Below are 21,385 nucleotides of genomic sequence, written 5' to 3'. Positions count from 1 at the left end.
CCCCTCACAGAGGGGCCCTGTCCCGCCCCACGCGCCCCGTGGCGGCTGCTGCCCCGCCCGCCCTGCGGAGATGCTGCCCCTCCCCCCGCGCCCCCGTGCCCTGGCGTCCCCCAGCACCAGCCGCCCCTCACGGCGGGGCAGGAGGAGGGACCAGGCCCCGCTTGTTCCCCTTTCCTGGCGGTCACGTGGCATCGAAGAGTCAAGGAGGGCTGAAACGGCACGTCTCCCAAACGTTTCCCTCTCGCTGGTGTCCTTTTGGGGCACCAAAGCGCTCTGCTCAAGGGAGTCGGAGGGCCTACGCTCGGCTTTCCCTGCTAAGGTGTCCTTCTTCCTTCTGTAAGCTCTACAATTGGCTGGTTGATGTGAGCCTTCTGGGAGATGGGGAAAATGAGACGCTTTCCAATTGGGGGAATTATCCTGGTATACGACTGCAGTTTTCCAGCAACAGAATTCCAAGCTGCAGCTGGGCCTTTCAGCCATTGCATGGATTTTCAACTGCCACCCGCAGCATCCAAAGTGTGGAGAGCCCAGCGTGAAGCTCCTCAAAGACACTGCGTTGTCCACCAGCAGAGCACGTGTCTGTGCTGAGTCACCAGAAAAGCAAGCTAAGCCCGGAGTCATTATTCCACGGGCAAGCAGAGGTGATTTCCAGAGGAGATGCGTGCACTCGTTTGCCTCTCCCACTCACTACTTTCTTTCCTCTTTCAAGCTGGCTCCTGGCTTTAACTGGAGCTTTTGACAGAGAAGGGAATGACTGCATCTCATTTGCATTGGGATGTGGCTAGCCAAATGTCTGCAAGGAATGTCTTACAGGGAGCATGGAGCCTGGGCAAACATGTGTGAGGCTGCAGCTTCTGACTGTTTGAAACGGGCCTTCTTTGGGCTCGGCACCTGCAGGCCACTGCAGAGCGGTAGCCGCAGGCTGCTGCCAGAGCTCCAACGCAACAAAACTCTGGCAGCCCGAGAATCACCGCGCAGCTCTTCTGCGTGCTCTCCGACGTTAAGGTGCCAAAGAAACAGCAAGCAGGAAGGGAGGAGCTTTGCGTCGGGAGACAAGCCAACATCTCCCTGCCAGAAAGGGAGGTCAGGCTCCAAACCGAGGCAGAGCAAAGGTCAGCATGCACCTGCGTGCTCAAGAAGCAGCTGCGCACTGCAGTACTCCTGGAAATTGATTTCCTTGGCTTCTTTTGTCCCCTGAATGTCATCAAAGCGGTTAGGGCTTTCAGAAGCAACAAAGATGCCAGCAGGAACAAGCACGCCTGCTTTTAGTCAAAGCCTCGGGGAGGAAAAGTCACGTTTGCTTGCATTTCTTGGGGGCCTGCTGGATCGGTGCGTTTTCGGAGTTAGCCCGGGATGCCTTGAGCACTGGCTTATGGACGGTAAGGATTTGTTCTCCTGCTTTACGGCTGAGGAGATCTTCCCAGGCTTTTCTTTGGCGTCAGCTGCACAGAAGGTTCGGTTGCTGGGCGTAGCTACGCCAACAGAGCCAGAGCGGCTGCTATTGTGACGTCAAGGGAGCCGTGCCGCGTCACAGTGCTGTCAGCGCAACGTTGTCCCGGTGCGCGCGAGGCCTCGTTGTCCAGAGCAGCTCTTCGGCTTGCTCGCTGCAGGAGGACCTTCGTGACCGAGGCGTTCTCAGCAGACGGCCTGCACCCCGAGAGGAGCCTTGGTGTTTTCCCCCGGGTGGCATTCAGTGTGCAAACCCGCACAGCACTGCTAGAATGATCGGGCAAGTCTGTGCCGCGGTTTGCACGCTTTTTTCTGTGGCATATTCGGGCTACTTCCTGACCCACCTGACTCGTAAGTAAAGGTTTATCCTGGCGGTAGCCACCACACGGCTTTTGCTTCACTTTGCTCTTGATGCTCGTTTGTAGTGATGAAGCTGATTTGGGAGCAAAGGTGCCATTAAGATGCCGCTCCTTTGCTAAAGCTCCTGCCAACAGCATCAGCTACAAAGGGGGTGTCTGCACTCACTGGCGGGTGGAGAGTGTTTGCAACGTAACCTGCGGGGGTTGCGTTCCCTCCACGGGAGAGCGCGTGGCATTGGAGTCCGTCGTTTCCTCAGCTTGCTGCTTCAACCGAGACAACCTGCAAATTGCAGGCTGGGAGGGAGCCTGACAAGTACTTCTAAAAATTCCCCGGGAGTGAGGGAAAGCATTTTTTGCTCCAAATCCTGCCATTGGAGGCCTTGGCTCTCTGCTGTGACCCTTTACGGTGTGCCACGAGAGCGATTCCCTTGGCCATGAAGTGCAAGCTCCTAACCGGTTAGGGTTTGCTCCTGAAGCCAGGAGCTGTTCCTGGGCTGCTTTAGAAGAGAACCGCCCCAGCTATGGGGCCCTTTGTGGGAGCTTTCCTGGAGTATCATTTGCAGCAAATTGATGGGAATTAGTGCATGCAATTTATTTAAAAAAACCAACCAAAGCAAACAAAACAAAGATCCCAGAAAAGAGAGCTTGCAGGAAAGAGAAGAGGAAAAAGCTGCTTGAGCTGTTGGGCAGAACAGAAGCTCTGACTTAAAGAACACCTGGCATTTCTGTGACCGTGCTTCTGTTTCTTCAGCGACAAAAGTAGAGAGAGCCTAGTAGAGTGTCCTTGGTTGTTCTCTGGCTTGCCGTGGGAAAATCTTGTGTTGCTCCCGGAGGGATGTTGGGAAAGGAAAATGCTCTCTGTTGGGACTGACTTGTCCTGTGGGACTCCCCAGCACAGGCACTTCTCTAACGGCGTCTGGTTCCTTTTCCCTTGCTCGCTGCAGGTCACCTCACACGCGGATGGAGACCAGCCCGTCCTTTGGTGAGTGGCAAAGGAACCTGTGACGATGCTGGCGTGTAAGAATTGTGCAGCAAGCTGTGAGCTTGGCCTGCTGCGGTAGAGTGTAGAGTGCCAGCCTGGGAGGCGGCAAGAAAGCCCAAGTCGGTGTTGGCATCAGCAGTAGCGCAGGGAGCACCGGCTCTTTCCTAATTTTCCATTGAAGAGCCTTTCAAGAGATGAAAGGCAAGTGTGGCAGGCCAAAGGTGTCTTGCTGATTCTAGCCAGGGTGGAAGATCAAATGCACAGCAAGACGGAGCACCACCTAATTTGCCCACCTTAAGAGGGTGAATTTCACGACTCAGAATCCCACTTGTATCCAAGTTTATGATTTCCCCTTAGTCTGGGTGAAAAGAAACCAGCTTACAGAGCTGACAAGAAAGCAGCTCCTAAAGGACGGGCTGCTCCCTGTCCCTCTCGCTGCTGTCTGTCTGCAGGGCTCACCAGCAGGGTCAGCACCTCCTCCGGCTCCCTCTCTTGCTGAGGAAGATGCTGAAGAGGAGCAAAATGACAAGAAGCCTCCAGCTGTTGTCCATCCACGGCCTGAACGTGCAGAGCCAGTAAGTGGCACCTGGGGTTGGCACTGCCTTTGGTGCAGGGCCGAGCTTCAAGTTTCTGACGAGCCAGCCTTTGCCGCTCGTGCCTGAAGATGCTGGGGGCTGTGTGCCTGCCATGACGTAGTGCTGCTTCAGCCAGGCCAGGGACCCCTGGCAAAGGGCTTTTTTAAATTTTAAAATTTTAAATTTAAGCGCCATTTTGCTGGGACGCTGAGAGGGCCGGAGAATGTCTCTTGGGATCAGACGAGAGGCAGCCTTGTGCCTTTAAATTGTTGCCAGCACAGAAGTGAGCCCCTTGGTGCACGGTGTTGGCGCAGGCTCCCTGGGCTCAGCGCACAGAGCGGTCCAAAGACGCAGTTCACAGCCTCGCAGGATACTTAGGAGACACTGGCCCCTGGGAGGGACCAATTAGCTTCAGGCACAACGTAGACTCTGGCCTTCTGGTCAGACACTACCATGCCCACTCGAGGGTGACCTCATTGCCCAGGGGAACACAGCAGGAGGAAAGCAACAAGGCTCTGGGGCCCTGCTCCCATCTCTGTCTGTATCTTTGCAACCTTGTTGCAGTCGTCTTGCAGAAAATCGATAAAATGTAGCATGAAACCGGCCATGTGCTGCTGGGATCACAGCAGCCTTTGGGGTTTGCCCGTTGCCTTTGAGAAGGGGACATCCAAAAGCCCCCAGCCAAAGAGGCCCGGCGGCGGCTCACAGCCTTCCTTTTGCCGTGTGCTCTCCGGGGGGATCTGTGCCAGCCGCCTTTCTGACGAGCAATCCTTTCTTGTCCCAGCTCTTTCTTGACGCGCGCCCTGCCGTTCAACGTGCCGCTGCACCAGCACGGTCTGCAGCAGCCAGCACTCCCCCACGTGCCAGCACTTCGTCCCGCAGCCCAGCCCAGCAGCTGGAGATGAGAGAGGAGCAGAGCCTGAAGAGACTGAGTACGTCTGGTGTATTTCTGGTCTGCCAGAGCGGTGTGTTTTCTGCGTGTCTCTGTATTGGCTGCGCCACAAGTTCCTCCTGGGTTTAGTGTCACAGAGGCATTTAGGCCTCCCGACAAGAGCCTGTTGCTGTGCTTTGAGGCAGCAAGAGAGCGCTGGGCGTGTTCCCGCTGCCTCTGAGGGCAGCCGGCGCTGGCTTGCCTTTGCCTGGGCTGCCCTCTGTGCCAAAGACAAAAGCAGAGATTGTTTCTGTTGAGCAGAAGGCTGGCACCTAGCGGCTGGCTAGGCCCCAGGGAGCTCTCGGGCCCCAGCTAATTCTCTGGCTGCCGTTTTTACCACTGTTCTCACTCCTCCGCTCACCGGTGCCTGTTGTTCTCCTAAGTGGCCCTGCCGGTGATGGCGGGTGCCACTGCAGAGGCTGCGGAGGCCCTTCCTCCGCTCTGAGGGCCCAGTTCTTAAAGGCCCATCGTTCTGGCTTATCACATGAGCTGCTGTGCTTGAAAGCCGTGAAGTCCTTCTTGGAAAGGCCAGCTGCTGAAAGGTGGAGAAGATTGCCCTCCCGCTCGCTGTTCTCAGCGGCTGGAAGCCAAGTGACTGCAAAGGGCACAGAGCTCCCGACAGTGGGGCTGCATCTTGGATCGTCTGGGGAGCGGCATCTCCCTTTGAAAGGGAGCACCTTGCACTGCTTTTGTCTTTCAGGGAGCATTGTGAGTCTGGGCGAGCCGAGGAGGAAATACTCGGCGTTTGAAGAACTTGGACGCGGGTGAGTCTGACGCCTGCTCCTTATGCAAAACCGTGGGCCCGGTCTTTGGCCGCTGTTAGTGTCAAGCGTGAAGTCAGGCAAGCTGCGAACACGGTCAGACTCCAGCTTTACCTTCCTGCCACCTGTCAGGACTGCTCAGTCAGAGCAGTCACAAGGCATCATCAAAGACAACCTGGTGCTGGCGATGTCTGCCTCGCTTGCGGCAAGGAGCGGGACCCGGAAGATCTCTCGCCCCTGCCACGTTATGCCAGCCTAACAGAGCACCTTGTCACCCGAGAGCTGGCAGATAACACTTCTCAAAGGCAGAGTTTTCCAAGTTCTTCTTCTCCAGTTTTTCCACACGCGCGCGCGCGCGCACACGGACAGAGTCCCCCTTAGGCTGGGAACGGAACTAATCGGGCGTGTGCCTTGGAGATCTGTAGCAGCCCTTTGTGTTCACGTTGGGCCTCAGTTTTCTCCTGGGCGCCCTGCACGGCAGAGGGCTGGTGGGCTGTTGTGCTATTGGCGGTGGAGACGCTGCAACCAGGCGTTTTCCAAATGCTCCAGGCAGCCCTGGGGAGATCTCCTGCCTAGGCTGGCTTTCAGTGCCGGGGACTAAAGGGCTTTTTCTGCTGCCGTTTTCTTCCTAGGGGTTTTGGAGCTGTTTATAAAGCCCTCGACGCCAGCACCGGACAACAGGTAAAGGGTCAACACCCCCAGCAGATTTTGCACCTCTGGAGCCTTTGGCCGCGGCTGCGAGCCTCGGCTGGAGCTTTGGGTGGCCGCTCCATCTCTGCGGCAGAGGCTGTTCCTCTGAAGCACAGACTAGGCTCAGCAGCCTGCAGACAGCATTTGGGACGGGCTTTGGTCCGTCTCCTAAGCTCTGCTGCCTAGTAAGAAGGCCCTTTGGCACAGCTTGGCTGCGTCATTGCACAAGCACTCGCTGCGTGTTGCTGGGGATCTCGTGCGACGAGCGGCTTCTCAAGTCAACCGTCTTCAATGTCCTTTTAGGTGGCCATCAAGAAAATGGCGCTTCAAGGGGAGATGTCCGAGGAGCTGGCTGTCAATGAAATCGTGGTCATGAGGGACAGTAGGAACCCCAATATTGTTACCTACTTGGACAGGTGGGGCTCTTCTCATGTCAGTGTTCCTTTAGGATCCTGCAAGCCCAAAGTGACCAACCCCTTTGGTCACTGGCAGGAAATGGAGCTGTTGAGGATTTCTCTCCTCCAGTGCGTGGGAGGAGGTTGCACTTGGTCTGCAATAACCTCTTCTGGCATATGCAGCTTGGCGAGCAGTTCCAACAAGCTGGGTCAGCCCCTCGGGTGACTGGGCTGTGCCCAGGTCCTCTCTCTCCATGCCGGGCTTTTCTTCTTTCAGCTACCTGGTCGATGGGGAGCTCTGGCTGGCGATGGAGTTCATGGACGGCGGCACGTTGTCTGATGTACTCGGGGCAGTGTACCTCGAGGAAGGACAGATAGGCGCCGTCTGTCGGGAGGTGAGGGATGCCGCTTGTGCTTCCCCTGGCCTGCGCAGGATGGCCCTTGTCAACTGCTGGTTAAGAACAGCAGAGTTTTCTTGCTCACGGCCTTGCTTTGCTTGTTGCTGTCACGACACGGAGAAGAAAGAGCATCTGAAGCCAACTGCCTGCCAGTGTCCCCGCACTTCCTAGGCTCTGTTCTCGCACTCTTACCTACTGCCGTTGTGCTCTGGCGCTCGTGCTCGCTCGCTCGCTCGCTCGCTCTGTCGCACTTGTTTCCTCTTGCCAGCTTTGCCTCTCGACGGTTGCCCGGAGCCTGTCTGTGTGTCCCGCATTCCTTGCCGCTCTAAGCCAGCATGCTGGTGGCAGAATTTCAAGCTAAGGGCAAAGGAGATGTCCTCAGCTTCAAAGGATAGCATTGCAGCCCAGATGGCGTTGGATTCTGGAACAGGTCTAACGTGCTGCTTCCTCCTCTGCTGCCACAAGGCTACCAAGAAAATCTTTGCCATGCCGCCCCCCAGCCAAAGGGCACGCGCTACGTACCGAAGGGAGGAGGGGCTGTTGGAAGCTCAGATGTGCCTTTGCTTGGAAAGATGGAACACCCGTAAGAGCGTTGAAGCAGCAAGCTCTTCCTCTTGACAGCACTAGGATGCTGCGCCCTGGCTCACAATTCCCTGAGAGAAAGCTGTCGCTCTCGTCGAGCCCGTTCCTTTCTTGCGGGATGACATCAGGTCCTGAACATTCACCCTTCCCTTTCTCCTCTCTCCTCTCTCAGTGCCTTCAAGGACTGCATTTCCTTCATTCCCGCCAAGTCATCCACAGAGACGTCAAAAGCGGCAACATTCTTGTGGGCACGGACGGATCTGTGAAATTGGGTGCGTATCCTTGGTGCGGCGCAGCGTTCCCGGGATGCGCTCTGGGGCTGCTTTGGGGTAACTGCCAGGTCCCCAGAAGCGCTGCTCGGCCAGCGCGCAAAACGTGAGGGCCTTTTTGAAGTGGCCAATGCCTTATTTCCCTGGCTACAGCCCCGCGGAAGCAGAGCACCGCTGCTTTTCCAGCTAGATTCACCGTGGCCTTGTCAGGCTTTGAGCGGGCAATTCTTTGGCTGGGTTTGCCACTCGTAGCTGGCTTTGACGGGGTTTGTTTTTCTCCGCAGCTGACTTTGGCCTCTGTGCTCAGCTCACCCCTGAGCGCAGCAAGTGCAGCTCCAGCGTCGGCACTCCCAGCTGGATGGCGCCGGAAGTCGTGAGAGGAGAAGCCTATGGCCCCAAAGTGGACATCTGGTCACTGGGGATCGTGGGGCTGGAAATGGTGGAAGGGGAAGCTCCTTACCAGAGGGAACCCCCTCCCAGGGTAAGGTGCAGCTTAAAAGTGCGCGTCTGTGCGGAGAGAGCTGTTGTGGCTAGGAAAGGAGCAGGAAGAGTGTCCTCTTCCATTTCTTGTAGGTCTTTGAACTGATAGAAAGGAACGGGGCCCCAAAACTGCAGAACCCCAGGCACCACTCGGCTCTCCTGCGCGACTTTCTCCGCTGCTGCCTGCAGACAAACGAGGACAGGCGCTGGTCTGCCCAGGAACTCCTGAAGGTAAGAAAAAGCAAAGCGGCAGAAAGCCCTGCGAGCTGTGGACGCCTGCATGAAGGGCTGAAGAGCGCTGTGGGCCACGTGGGCCTGGGCCAGACAGGTCCGGGACCGGAAGGCGGAGGGGCCGGTGGTGCCCTCGGTCCTCTTTGTGCGTCTTCCTGGTAGCAGAGGAATCCTGCTTGAGCCTGTTGGCCGTGACCTTGGGAAGTAACGGTTCCTTTTTGGTTTGGTTTTTCCTTTGGGCAGCATCCGTTTGTGACCTCAGGCGATCCTGCCTCCAGCCTGGCTGCTCTGGTCATCTCAGCCAAGCAAGTGCAGGAAGAGTGGGGAGGAGACGCTTGCGCCTGAGGAGGCCTTGGTGCCCCGCCAGCTCAGAGCAGTGAAGAGGGGATGCACCGCGTTTTAGGAGAAGATTCGGCCATCCCCTGAGTTTTATAATGAGCTATGCCGTAGTTAGGAAATGTATGGTTTTGAGATTTTCTTAGCTTAGCTGGTTTTCATTAGGAAAGCTTCATTGATAGAGCATTGTTTAGCTAAGAGTAGAGTATCGTTGACGTAAGGAAGCTGAGAATTCGCCTTGAACTAGAAATGGACGAATCGTCACACTAATGATTAAGCTATGAGAGAAAAAGCTGGGACTCAGCAGAACTGGACCAGGTGTGAGCTGCCAGCCTGAACAAGTCACCAGGAGGACAGAATGACGAAGATGAAGAAGTAGCCAGAAGACGCTTGGTTTCAGCCCTTGGTTTCAGCAGGACTGCCAATAAAAACTGTAAAACCTCCAGAGCCCTGCAAGATTCCCTTCCTTGCCACGCTGTGCCTTAGCTGGACAGCGCCTTCGAAGCCGTGCGCTCCGGACGGGCTGTCCCGTTCATGGCTTTGCTCTGCTTCCCAGCGGCCCAAAGCTCTCCCCCCTCACAGAGGGGCCCTGTCCCGCCCCACGCGCCCCGTGGCGGCTGCTGCCCCGCCCGCCCTGCGGAGATGCTGCCCCTCCCCCCGCGCCCCCGTGCCCTGGCGTCCCCCAGCACCAGCCGCCCCTCACGGCGGGGCAGGAGGAGGGACCAGGCCCCGCTTGTTCCCCTTTCCTGGCGGTCACGTGGCATCGAAGAGTCAAGGAGGGCTGAAACGGCACGTCTCCCAAACGTTTCCCTCTCGCTGGTGTCCTTTTGGGGCACCAAAGCGCTCTGCTCAAGGGAGTCGGAGGGCCTACGCTCGGCTTTCCCTGCTAAGGTGTCCTTCTTCCTTCTGTAAGCTCTACAATTGGCTGGTTGATGTGAGCCTTCTGGGAGATGGGGAAAATGAGACGCTTTCCAATTGGGGGAATTATCCTGGTATACGACTGCAGTTTTCCAGCAACAGAATTCCAAGCTGCAGCTGGGCCTTTCAGCCATTGCATGGATTTTCAACTGCCACCCGCAGCATCCAAAGTGTGGAGAGCCCAGCGTGAAGCTCCTCAAAGACACTGCGTTGTCCACCAGCAGAGCACGTGTCTGTGCTGAGTCACCAGAAAAGCAAGCTAAGCCCGGAGTCATTATTCCACGGGCAAGCAGAGGTGATTTCCAGAGGAGATGCGTGCACTCGTTTGCCTCTCCCACTCACTACTTTCTTTCCTCTTTCAAGCTGGCTCCTGGCTTTAACTGGAGCTTTTGACAGAGAAGGGAATGACTGCATCTCATTTGCATTGGGATGTGGCTAGCCAAATGTCTGCAAGGAATGTCTTACAGGGAGCATGGAGCCTGGGCAAACATGTGTGAGGCTGCAGCTTCTGACTGTTTGAAACGGGCCTTCTTTGGGCTCGGCACCTGCAGGCCACTGCAGAGCGGTAGCCGCAGGCTGCTGCCAGAGCTCCAACGCAACAAAACTCTGGCAGCCCGAGAATCACCGCGCAGCTCTTCTGCGTGCTCTCCGACGTTAAGGTGCCAAAGAAACAGCAAGCAGGAAGGGAGGAGCTTTGCGTCGGGAGACAAGCCAACATCTCCCTGCCAGAAAGGGAGGTCAGGCTCCAAACCGAGGCAGAGCAAAGGTCAGCATGCACCTGCGTGCTCAAGAAGCAGCTGCGCACTGCAGTACTCCTGGAAATTGATTTCCTTGGCTTCTTTTGTCCCCTGAATGTCATCAAAGCGGTTAGGGCTTTCAGAAGCAACAAAGATGCCAGCAGGAACAAGCACGCCTGCTTTTAGTCAAAGCCTCGGGGAGGAAAAGTCACGTTTGCTTGCATTTCTTGGGGGCCTGCTGGATCGGTGCGTTTTCGGAGTTAGCCCGGGATGCCTTGAGCACTGGCTTATGGACGGTAAGGATTTGTTCTCCTGCTTTACGGCTGAGGAGATCTTCCCAGGCTTTTCTTTGGCGTCAGCTGCACAGAAGGTTCGGTTGCTGGGCGTAGCTACGCCAACAGAGCCAGAGCGGCTGCTATTGTGACGTCAAGGGAGCCGTGCCGCGTCACAGTGCTGTCAGCGCAACGTTGTCCCGGTGCGCGCGAGGCCTCGTTGTCCAGAGCAGCTCTTCGGCTTGCTCGCTGCAGGAGGACCTTCGTGACCGAGGCGTTCTCAGCAGACGGCCTGCACCCCGAGAGGAGCCTTGGTGTTTTCCCCCGGGTGGCATTCAGTGTGCAAACCCGCACAGCACTGCTAGAATGATCGGGCAAGTCTGTGCCGCGGTTTGCACGCTTTTTTCTGTGGCATATTCGGGCTACTTCCTGACCCACCTGACTCGTAAGTAAAGGTTTATCCTGGCGGTAGCCACCACACGGCTTTTGCTTCACTTTGCTCTTGATGCTCGTTTGTAGTGATGAAGCTGATTTGGGAGCAAAGGTGCCATTAAGATGCCGCTCCTTTGCTAAAGCTCCTGCCAACAGCATCAGCTACAAAGGGGGTGTCTGCACTCGCTGGCGGGTGGAGAGTGTTTGCAACGTAACCTGCGGGGGTTGCGTTCCCTCCACGGGAGAGCGCGTGGCATTGGAGTCCGTCGTTTCCTCAGCTTGCTGCTTCAACCGAGACAACCTGCAAATTGCAGGCTGGGAGGGAGCCTGACAAGTACTTCTAAAAATTCCCCGGGAGTGAGGGAAAGCATTTTTTGCTCCAAATCCTGCCATTGGAGGCCTTGGCTCTCTGCTGTGACCCTTTACGGTGTGCCACGAGAGCGATTCCCTTGGCCATGAAGTGCAAGCTCCTAACCGGTTAGGGTTTGCTCCTGAAGCCAGGAGCTGTTCCTGGGCTGCTTTAGAAGAGAACCGCCCCAGCTATGGGGCCCTTTGTGGGAGCTTTCCTGGAGTATCATTTGCAGCAAATTGATGGGAATTAGTGCATGCAATTTATTTAAAAAAACCAACCAAAGCAAACAAAACAAAGATCCCAGAAAAGAGAGCTTGCAGGAAAGAGAAGAGGAAAAAGCTGCTTGAGCTGTTGGGCAGAACAGAAGCTCTGACTTAAAGAACACCTGGCATTTCTGTGACCGTGCTTCTGTTTCTTCAGCGACAAAAGTAGAGAGAGCCTAGTAGAGTGTCCTTGGTTGTTCTCTGGCTTGCCGTGGGAAAATCTTGTGTTGCTCCCGGAGGGATGTTGGGAAAGGAAAATGCTCTCTGTTGGGACTGACTTGTCCTGTGGGACTCCCCAGCACAGGCACTTCTCTAACGGCGTCTGGTTCCTTTTCCCTTGCTCGCTGCAGGTCACCTCACACGCGGATGGAGACCAGCCCGTCCTTTGGTGAGTGGCAAAGGAACCTGTGACGATGCTGGCGTGTAAGAATTGTGCAGCAAGCTGTGAGCTTGGCCTGCTGCGGTAGAGTGTAGAGTGCCAGCCTGGGAGGCGGCAAGAAAGCCCAAGTCGGTGTTGGCATCAGCAGTAGCGCAGGGAGCACCGGCTCTTTCCTAATTTTCCATTGAAGAGCCTTTCAAGAGATGAAAGGCAAGTGTGGCAGGCCAAAGGTGTCTTGCTGATTCTAGCCAGGGTGGAAGATCAAATGCACAGCAAGACGGAGCACCACCTAATTTGCCCACCTTAAGAGGGTGAATTTCACGACTCAGAATCCCACTTGTATCCAAGTTTATGATTTCCCCTTAGTCTGGGTGAAAAGAAACCAGCTTACAGAGCTGACAAGAAAGCAGCTCCTAAAGGACGGGCTGCTCCCTGTCCCTCTCGCTGCTGTCTGTCTGCAGGGCTCACCAGCAGGGTCAGCACCTCCTCCGGCTCCCTCTCTTGCTGAGGAAGATGCTGAAGAGGAGCAAAATGACAAGAAGCCTCCAGCTGTTGTCCATCCACGGCCTGAACGTGCAGAGCCAGTAAGTGGCACCTGGGGTTGGCACTGCCTTTGGTGCAGGGCCGAGCTTCAAGTTTCTGACGAGCCAGCCTTTGCCGCTCGTGCCTGAAGATGCTGGGGGCTGTGTGCCTGCCATGACGTAGTGCTGCTTCAGCCAGGCCAGGGACCCCTGGCAAAGGGCTTTTTTAAATTTTAAAATTTTAAATTTAAGCGCCATTTTGCTGGGACGCTGAGAGGGCCGGAGAATGTCTCTTGGGATCAGACGAGAGGCAGCCTTGTGCCTTTAAATTGTTGCCAGCACAGAAGTGAGCCCCTTGGTGCACGGTGTTGGCGCAGGCTCCCTGGGCTCAGCGCACAGAGCGGTCCAAAGACGCAGTTCACAGCCTCGCAGGATACTTAGGAGACACTGGCCCCTGGGAGGGACCAATTAGCTTCAGGCACAACGTAGACTCTGGCCTTCTGGTCAGACACTACCATGCCCACTCGAGGGTGACCTCATTGCCCAGGGGAACACAGCAGGAGGAAAGCAACAAGGCTCTGGGGCCCTGCTCCCATCTCTGTCTGTATCTTTGCAACCTTGTTGCAGTCGTCTTGCAGAAAATCGATAAAATGTAGCATGAAACCGGCCATGTGCTGCTGGGATCACAGCAGCCTTTGGGGTTTGCCCGTTGCCTTTGAGAAGGGGACATCCAAAAGCCCCCAGCCAAAGAGGCCCGGCGGCGGCTCACAGCCTTCCTTTTGCCGTGTGCTCTCCGGGGGGATCTGTGCCAGCCGCCTTTCTGACGAGCAATCCTTTCTTGTCCCAGCTCTTTCTTGACGCGCGCCCTGCCGTTCAACGTGCCGCTGCACCAGCACGGTCTGCAGCAGCCAGCACTCCCCCACGTGCCAGCACTTCGTCCCGCAGCCCAGCCCAGCAGCTGGAGATGAGAGAGGAGCAGAGCCTGAAGAGACTGAGTACGTCTGGTGTATTTCTGGTCTGCCAGAGCGGTGTGTTTTCTGCGTGTCTCTGTATTGGCTGCGCCACAAGTTCCTCCTGGGTTTAGTGTCACAGAGGCATTTAGGCCTCCCGACAAGAGCCTGTTGCTGTGCTTTGAGGCAGCAAGAGAGCGCTGGGCGTGTTCCCGCTGCCTCTGAGGGCAGCCGGCGCTGGCTTGCCTTTGCCTGGGCTGCCCTCTGTGCCAAAGACAAAAGCAGAGATTGTTTCTGTTGAGCAGAAGGCTGGCACCTAGCGGCTGGCTAGGCCCCAGGGAGCTCTCGGGCCCCAGCTAATTCTCTGGCTGCCGTTTTTACCACTGTTCTCACTCCTCCGCTCACCGGTGCCTGTTGTTCTCCTAAGTGGCCCTGCCGGTGATGGCGGGTGCCACTGCAGAGGCTGCGGAGGCCCTTCCTCCGCTCTGAGGGCCCAGTTCTTAAAGGCCCATCGTTCTGGCTTATCACATGAGCTGCTGTGCTTGAAAGCCGTGAAGTCCTTCTTGGAAAGGCCAGCTGCTGAAAGGTGGAGAAGATTGCCCTCCCGCTCGCTGTTCTCAGCGGCTGGAAGCCAAGTGACTGCAAAGGGCACAGAGCTCCCGACAGTGGGGCTGCATCTTGGATCGTCTGGGGAGCGGCATCTCCCTTTGAAAGGGAGCACCTTGCACTGCTTTTGTCTTTCAGGGAGCATTGTGAGTCTGGGCGAGCCGAGGAGGAAATACTCGGCGTTTGAAGAACTTGGACGCGGGTGAGTCTGACGCCTGCTCCTTATGCAAAACCGTGGGCCCGGTCTTTGGCCGCTGTTAGTGTCAAGCGTGAAGTCAGGCAAGCTGCGAACACGGTCAGACTCCAGCTTTACCTTCCTGCCACCTGTCAGGACTGCTCAGTCAGAGCAGTCACAAGGCATCATCAAAGACAACCTGGTGCTGGCGATGTCTGCCTCGCTTGCGGCAAGGAGCGGGACCCGGAAGATCTCTCGCCCCTGCCACGTTATGCCAGCCTAACAGAGCACCTTGTCACCCGAGAGCTGGCAGATAACACTTCTCAAAGGCAGAGTTTTCCAAGTTCTTCTTCTCCAGTTTTTCCACACGCGCGCGCGCGCGCACACGGACAGAGTCCCCCTTAGGCTGGGAACGGAACTAATCGGGCGTGTGCCTTGGAGATCTGTAGCAGCCCTTTGTGTTCACGTTGGGCCTCAGTTTTCTCCTGGGCGCCCTGCACGGCAGAGGGCTGGTGGGCTGTTGTGCTATTGGCGGTGGAGACGCTGCAACCAGGCGTTTTCCAAATGCTCCAGGCAGCCCTGGGGAGATCTCCTGCCTAGGCTGGCTTTCAGTGCCGGGGACTAAAGGGCTTTTTCTGCTGCCGTTTTCTTCCTAGGGGTTTTGGAGCTGTTTATAAAGCCCTCGACGCCAGCACCGGACAACAGGTAAAGGGTCAACACCCCCAGCAGATTTTGCACCTCTGGAGCCTTTGGCCGCGGCTGCGAGCCTCGGCTGGAGCTTTGGGTGGCCGCTCCATCTCTGCGGCAGAGGCTGTTCCTCTGAAGCACAGACTAGGCTCAGCAGCCTGCAGACAGCATTTGGGACGGGCTTTGGTCCGTCTCCTAAGCTCTGCTGCCTAGTAAGAAGGCCCTTTGGCACAGCTTGGCTGCGTCATTGCACAAGCACTCGCTGCGTGTTGCTGGGGATCTCGTGCGACGAGCGGCTTCTCAAGTCAACCGTCTTCAATGTCCTTTTAGGTGGCCATCAAGAAAATGGCGCTTCAAGGGGAGATGTCCGAGGAGCTGGCTGTCAATGAAATCGTGGTCATGAGGGACAGTAGGAACCCCAATATTGTTACCTACTTGGACAGGTGGGGCTCTTCTCATGTCAGTGTTCCTTTAGGATCCTGCAAGCCCAAAGTGACCAACCCCTTTGGTCACTGGCAGGAAATGGAGCTGTTGAGGATTTCTCTCCTCCAGTGCGTGGGAGGAGGTTGCACTTGGTCTGCAATAACCTCTTCTGGCATATGCAGCTTGGCGAGCAGTTCCAACAAGCTGGGTCAGCCCCTCGGGTGACTGGGCTGTGCCCAGGTCCTCTCTCTCCATGCCGGGCTTTTCTTCTTTCAGCTACCTGGTCGATGGGGAGCTCTGGCTGGCGATGGAGTTCATGGACGGCGGCACGTTGTCTGATGTACTCGGGGCAGTGTACCTCGAGGAAGGACAGATAGGCGCCGTCTGTCGGGAGGTGAGGGATGCCGCTTGTGCTTCCCCTGGCCTGCGCAGGATGGCCCTTGTCAACTGCTGGTTAAGAACAGCAGAGTTTTCTTGCTCACGGCCTTGCTTTGCTTGTTGCTGTCACGACACGGAGAAGAAAGAGCATCTGAAGCCAACTGCCTGCCAGTGTCCCCGCACTTCCTAGGCTCTGTTCTCGCACTCTTACCTACTGCCGTTGTGCTCTGGCGCTCGTGCTCGCTCGCTCGCTCGCTCGCTCGCTCTGTCGCACTTGTTTCCTCTTGCCAGCTTTGCCTCTCGACGGTTGCCCGGAGCCTGTCTGTGTGTCCCACATTCCTTGCTGCTCTAAGCCAGCATGCTGGTGGCAGAATTTCAAGCTAAGGGCAAAGGAGATGTCCTCAGCTTCAAAGGATAGCATTGCAGCCCAGATGGCGTTGGATTCTGGAACAGGTCTAACGTGCTGCTTCCTCCTCTGCTGCCACAAGGCTACCAAGAAAATCTTTGCCATGCCGCCCCCCAGCCAAAGGGCACGCGCTACGTACCGAAGGGAGGAGGGGCTGTTGGAAGCTCAGATGTGCCTTTGCTTGGAAAGATGGAACACCCGTAAGAGCGTTGAAGCAGCAAGCTCTTCCTCTTGACAGCACTAGGATGCTGCGCCCTGGCTCACAATTCCCTGAGAGAAAGCTGTCGCTCTCGTCGAGCCCGTTCCTTTCTTGCGGGATGACATCAGGTCCTGAACATTCACCCTTCCCTTTCTCCTCTCTCCTCTCTCAGTGCCTTCAAGGACTGCATTTCCTTCATTCCCGCCAAGTCATCCACAGAGACGTCAAAAGCGGCAACATTCTTGTGGGCACGGACGGATCTGTGAAATTGGGTGCGTATCCTTGGTGCGGCGCAGCGTTCCCGGGATGCGCTCTGGGGCTGCTTTGGGGTAACTGCCAGGTCCCCAGAAGCGCTGCTCGGCCAGCGCGCAAAACGTGAGGGCCTTTTTGAAGTGGCGAATGCCTTATTTCCCTGGCTACAGCCCCGCGGAAGCAGAGCACCGCTGCTTTTCCAGCTAGATTCACCGTGGCCTTGTCAGGCTTTGAGCGGGCAATTCTTTGGCTGGGTTTGCCACTCGTAGCTGGCTTTGACGGGGTTTGTTTTTCTCCGCAGCTGACTTTGGCCTCTGTGCTCAGCTCACCCCTGAGCGCAGCAAGTGCAGCTCCAGCGTCGGCACTCCCAGCTGGATGGCGCCGGAAGTCGTGAGAGGAGAAGCCTATGGCCCCAAAGTGGACATCTGGTCACTGGGGATCGTGGGGCTGGAAATGGTGGAAGGGGAAGCTCCTTACCAGAGGGAACCCCCTCCCAGGGTAAGGTGCAGCTTAAAAGTGCGCGTCTGTGCGGAGAGAGCTGTTGTGGCTAGGAAAGGAGCAGGAAGAGTGTCCTCTTCCATTTCTTGTAGGTCTTTGAACTGATAGAAAGGAACGGGGCCCCAAAACTGCAGAACCCCAGGCACCACTCGGCTCTCCTGCGCGACTTTCTCCGCTGCTGCCTGCAGACAAACGAGGACAGGCGCTGGTCTGCCCAGGAACTCCTGAAGGTAAGAAAAAGCAAAGCGGCAGAAAGCCCTGCGAGCTGTGGACGCCTGCATGAAGGGCTGAAGAGCGCTGTGGGCCACGTGGGCCTGGGCCAGACAGGTCCGGGACCGGAAGGCGGAGGGGCCGGTGGTGCCCTCGGTCCTCTTTGTGCGTCTTCCTGGTAGCAGAGGAATCCTGCTTGAGCCTGTTGGCCGTGACCTTGGGAAGTAACGGTTCCTTTTTGGTTTGGTTTTTCCTTTGGGCAGCATCCGTTTGTGACCTCAGGCGATCCTGCCTCCAGCCTGGCTGCTCTGGTCATCTCAGCCAAGCAAGTGCAGGAAGAGTGGGGAGGAGACGCTTGCGCCTGAGGAGGCCTTGGTGCCCCGCCAGCTCAGAGCAGTGAAGAGGGGATGCACCGCGTTTTAGGAGAAGATTCGGCCATCCCCTGAGTTTTATAATGAGCTATGCCGTAGTTAGGAAATGTATGGTTTTGAGATTTTCTTAGCTTAGCTGGTTTTCATTAGGAAAGCTTCATTGATAGAGCATTGTTTAGCTAAGAGTAGAGTATCGTTGACGTAAGGAAGCTGAGAATTCGCCTTGAACTAGAAATGGACGAATCGTCACACTAATGATTAAGCTATGAGAGAAAAAGCTGGGACTCAGCAGAACTGGACCAGGTGTGAGCTGCCAGCCTGAACAAGTCACCAGGAGGACAGAATGACGAAGATGAAGAAGTAGCCAGAAGACGCTTGGTTTCAGCCCTTGGTTTCAGCAGGACTGCCAATAAAAACTGTAAAACCTCCAGAGCCCTGCAAGATTCCCTTCCTTGCCACGCTGTGCCTTAGCTGGACAGCGCCTTCGAAGCCGTGCGCTCCGGACGGGCTGTCCCGTTCATGGCTTTGCTCTGCTTCCCAGCGGCCCAAAGCTCTCCCCCCTCACAGAGGGGCCCTGTCCCGCCCCACGCGCCCCGTGGCGGCTGCTGCCCCGCCCGCCCTGCGGAGATGCTGCCCCTCCCCCCGCGCCCCCGTGCCCTGGCGTCCCCCAGCACCAGCCGCCCCTCACGGCGGGGCAGGAGGAGGGACCAGGCCCCGCTTGTTCCCCTTTCCTGGCGGTCACGTGGCATCGAAGAGTCAAGGAGGGCTGAAACGGCACGTCTCCCAAACGTTTCCCTCTCGCTGGTGTCCTTTTGGGGCACCAAAGCGCTCTGCTCAAGGGAGTCGGAGGGCCTACGCTCGGCTTTCCCTGCTAAGGTGTCCTTCTTCCTTCTGTAAGCTCTACAATTGGCTGGTTGATGTGAGCCTTCTGGGAGATGGGGAAAATGAGACGCTTTCCAATTGGGGGAATTATCCTGGTATACGACTGCAGTTTTCCAGCAACAGAATTCCAAGCTGCAGCTGGGCCTTTCAGCCATTGCATGGATTTTCAACTGCCACCCGCAGCATCCAAAGTGTGGAGAGCCCAGCGTGAAGCTCCTCAAAGACACTGCGTTGTCCACCAGCAGAGCACGTGTCTGTGCTGAGTCACCAGAAAAGCAAGCTAAGCCCGGAGTCATTATTCCACGGGCAAGCAGAGGTGATTTCCAGAGGAGATGCGTGCACTCGTTTGCCTCTCCCACTCACTACTTTCTTTCCTCTTTCAAGCTGGCTCCTGGCTTTAACTGGAGCTTTTGACAGAGAAGGGAATGACTGCATCTCATTTGCATTGGGATGTGGCTAGCCAAATGTCTGCAAGGAATGTCTTACAGGGAGCATGGAGCCTGGGCAAACATGTGTGAGGCTGCAGCTTCTGACTGTTTGAAACGGGCCTTCTTTGGGCTCGGCACCTGCAGGCCACTGCAGAGCGGTAGCCGCAGGCTGCTGCCAGAGCTCCAACGCAACAAAACTCTGGCAGCCCGAGAATCACCGCGCAGCTCTTCTGCGTGCTCTCCGACGTTAAGGTGCCAAAGAAACAGCAAGCAGGAAGGGAGGAGCTTTGCGTCGGGAGACAAGCCAACATCTCCCTGCCAGAAAGGGAGGTCAGGCTCCAAACCGAGGCAGAGCAAAGGTCAGCATGCACCTGCGTGCTCAAGAAGCAGCTGCGCACTGCAGTACTCCTGGAAATTGATTTCCTTGGCTTCTTTTGTCCCCTGAATGTCATCAAAGCGGTTAGGGCTTTCAGAAGCAACAAAGATGCCAGCAGGAACAAGCACGCCTGCTTTTAGTCAAAGCCTCGGGGAGGAAAAGTCACGTTTGCTTGCATTTCTTGGGGGCCTGCTGGATCGGTGCGTTTTCGGAGTTAGCCCGGGATGCCTTGAGCACTGGCTTATGGACGGTAAGGATTTGTTCTCCTGCTTTACGGCTGAGGAGATCTTCCCAGGCTTTTCTTTGGCGTCAGCTGCACAGAAGGTTCGGTTGCTGGGCGTAGCTACGCCAACAGAGCCAGAGCGGCTGCTATTGTGACGTCAAGGGAGCCGTGCCGCGTCACAGTGCTGTCAGCGCAACGTTGTCCCGGTGCGCGCGAGGCCTCGTTGTCCAGAGCAGCTCTTCCATTTTGTTTTAAACCTGTATTTGATTTTATCTGAAAAGTTCAAATTTGAATGAGGTATAGAAAATTAGGGTGTGAATTTTATGGACTATAGACTATATAATGTTTCATTAATACATGTTTGTTTAGCTAATAGTAGAGTATTTTTAACTTAGCGCACCTGAATATTGTCCTTGAACTAAAAATGGATTAATTGTCATACTAATCATTAAGTTATGAGAGAAAAAGCTGGGACGCAGCAGTACTGGACTACACAGATGCTACAAGCTGTCAGCCAGAACAGGTCACTGAGAGGACAGAATGAGGAAGATGAAGATGTAGCCAGACGCCCTCTGTTTCAACCCTTTATTTCTTCCGGATTGGCAATAAAACTCTAAAATATGAGGAGTGTTGGAAGTTTCCTTTCCTTGCCAGGCTGTAGATAAGCTGGACACTGCCTTCTGAGGTGTCAGAGGCCCAAAGAACCTGCTGAGGTGAGCAGCTTTTCTTACCTGAAATGGGGAACACCCACGAGCATTCAAGAGAGATTCCTGGGTAATGCTCACCAGGTAACGAGCTCGCAGTCAGAACAGCACCAGGAGGCAGATGTGCAGTCCTTTCCAGGCCTCTTGTCCTGAAGATGTCAGGGTGATCATCAGAAATCACTGGTTCATTCCTGCCCTCTTCTCACTGTGTCACCAATGGGACGTAATGGCATTCCTTTAGTGATATTTGGCCCTTGCTTCCTGCTCCTCATTTCCTCCCTTTTCACCCCAGATCCACCCGGGGGACCCTCTGGGCCAGCCTCATCCCCCACGGGTGTGTGTAGCTGCCGGGGCCTCCTGCAGAGCCCTGTTCCTGCACTGCTGCCTCCTGAGCCTCTTCTCACACCTGGGTCAGGCCGCTCTTGCCATGTGTTGGACGCACATACAATGTGTCACGCCTGTCAGCAACCAGCGCCATGGAGGAGCCCCTGCTACCTGTGACTCACAGCCCCGGCACTTTCCCCGCCGAGCTGTGGCTCCATTTTGACTCCATCTGCTGGGAGACTTGAAGCGAGAGGCTGCTCATTTACTGGATGGGGCTGCTCATTTACTGGATGCTCCTTGAGTGGGGCAGACAGGCCCGATTTCCACCCCTCCACACTCTAACCCTAAGGATGCCTCAACCTTCTAAACACAATTCTTCTTAGTCTAATGGCCTCTTGTGCTTTATTTACAGGAGTACATGTTTTTGATTGTCTTTATTCTAGAATTAATAGAAATAAGTTGAAGTTCTCCTATATTTTTGCCATTTAAAACTTGAAGCAACTGAAAAAAATAGAAAAGCTTTCTAAAATGCTTTTAAGTTAATTTGCAAGTCTCCTTCTTCTTTACCCAGTTTCAGTGTACCTGCTGGTTGTCCTTGGCTGTCATGTTTTCAGCTTCATTACTGTCTCTATAGATCTGTAAAAAACACCGTAAACCTGAGGCAAATTCACTGTACTTTGTGTTTTTCCTCTTCTGGAAAGGCTGAGGCTCTTGTGACCTTCTTCTGTCAACTAGACTTCGATTCCCATCACGCCTCTGACTAAGAGCAGGACAAATGTCATTTATTCACTGCTGGTAAGATCTGCTAGCAAAGGTCACACGTAGAGCTAAGCATGATGATTCTTTCCCTACCTTTAATACACATCTTTGTGTCTAGGCATGGTCATTTCCAGGAGCACCTAAGCCACAGCCGAGGAGAAAAGTCTCACTATTGCTGGTTTTGATATTGATTTTTTGTGGGATTTTGATCAACATCGACAG

General features: G+C 55.6%; 2 protein-coding genes across 2 annotated transcripts; both read left to right on the top strand.

Annotated features, from left to right (window-relative positions):
- Nucleotides 1–1,721: 1,721 nt before the first annotated feature.
- Nucleotides 1,722–8,447, top strand: LOC138103747 (serine/threonine-protein kinase PAK 3-like). Its single transcript, XM_069002292.1, has 12 exons — nucleotides 1,722–1,800; nucleotides 2,753–2,790; nucleotides 3,243–3,365; nucleotides 4,150–4,297; nucleotides 4,997–5,060; nucleotides 5,690–5,738; nucleotides 6,051–6,163; nucleotides 6,420–6,537; nucleotides 7,295–7,394; nucleotides 7,676–7,872; nucleotides 7,965–8,102; nucleotides 8,346–8,447. Exons 1-12 carry the CDS (start codon nucleotides 1,722–1,724, stop codon nucleotides 8,445–8,447), a joined length of 1,269 nt encoding a protein of 422 aa, XP_068858393.1.
- Nucleotides 8,448–10,731: 2,284 nt separating this feature from the next.
- Nucleotides 10,732–17,461, top strand: LOC138103700 (serine/threonine-protein kinase PAK 3-like). Its single transcript, XM_069002188.1, has 12 exons — nucleotides 10,732–10,810; nucleotides 11,763–11,800; nucleotides 12,253–12,375; nucleotides 13,160–13,307; nucleotides 14,007–14,070; nucleotides 14,700–14,748; nucleotides 15,061–15,173; nucleotides 15,430–15,547; nucleotides 16,309–16,408; nucleotides 16,690–16,886; nucleotides 16,979–17,116; nucleotides 17,360–17,461. The coding sequence occupies exons 1-12, from the start codon at nucleotides 10,732–10,734 to the stop codon at nucleotides 17,459–17,461; spliced, it is 1,269 nt and encodes a 422-aa protein (XP_068858289.1).
- The last annotated feature ends 3,924 nt before the right edge of the window (nucleotides 17,462–21,385 follow it).

The sequence above is a fragment of the Aphelocoma coerulescens genome (genome assembly GCF_041296385.1).
Source record: "Aphelocoma coerulescens isolate FSJ_1873_10779 chromosome Z unlocalized genomic scaffold, UR_Acoe_1.0 ChrZ, whole genome shotgun sequence".
NCBI classification, from domain to species: Eukaryota; Metazoa; Chordata; class Aves; order Passeriformes; family Corvidae; genus Aphelocoma; species Aphelocoma coerulescens.
Note: the sequence above shows the minus strand (reverse complement) of the source record. Positions and strands in the feature narration are given on the sequence as shown.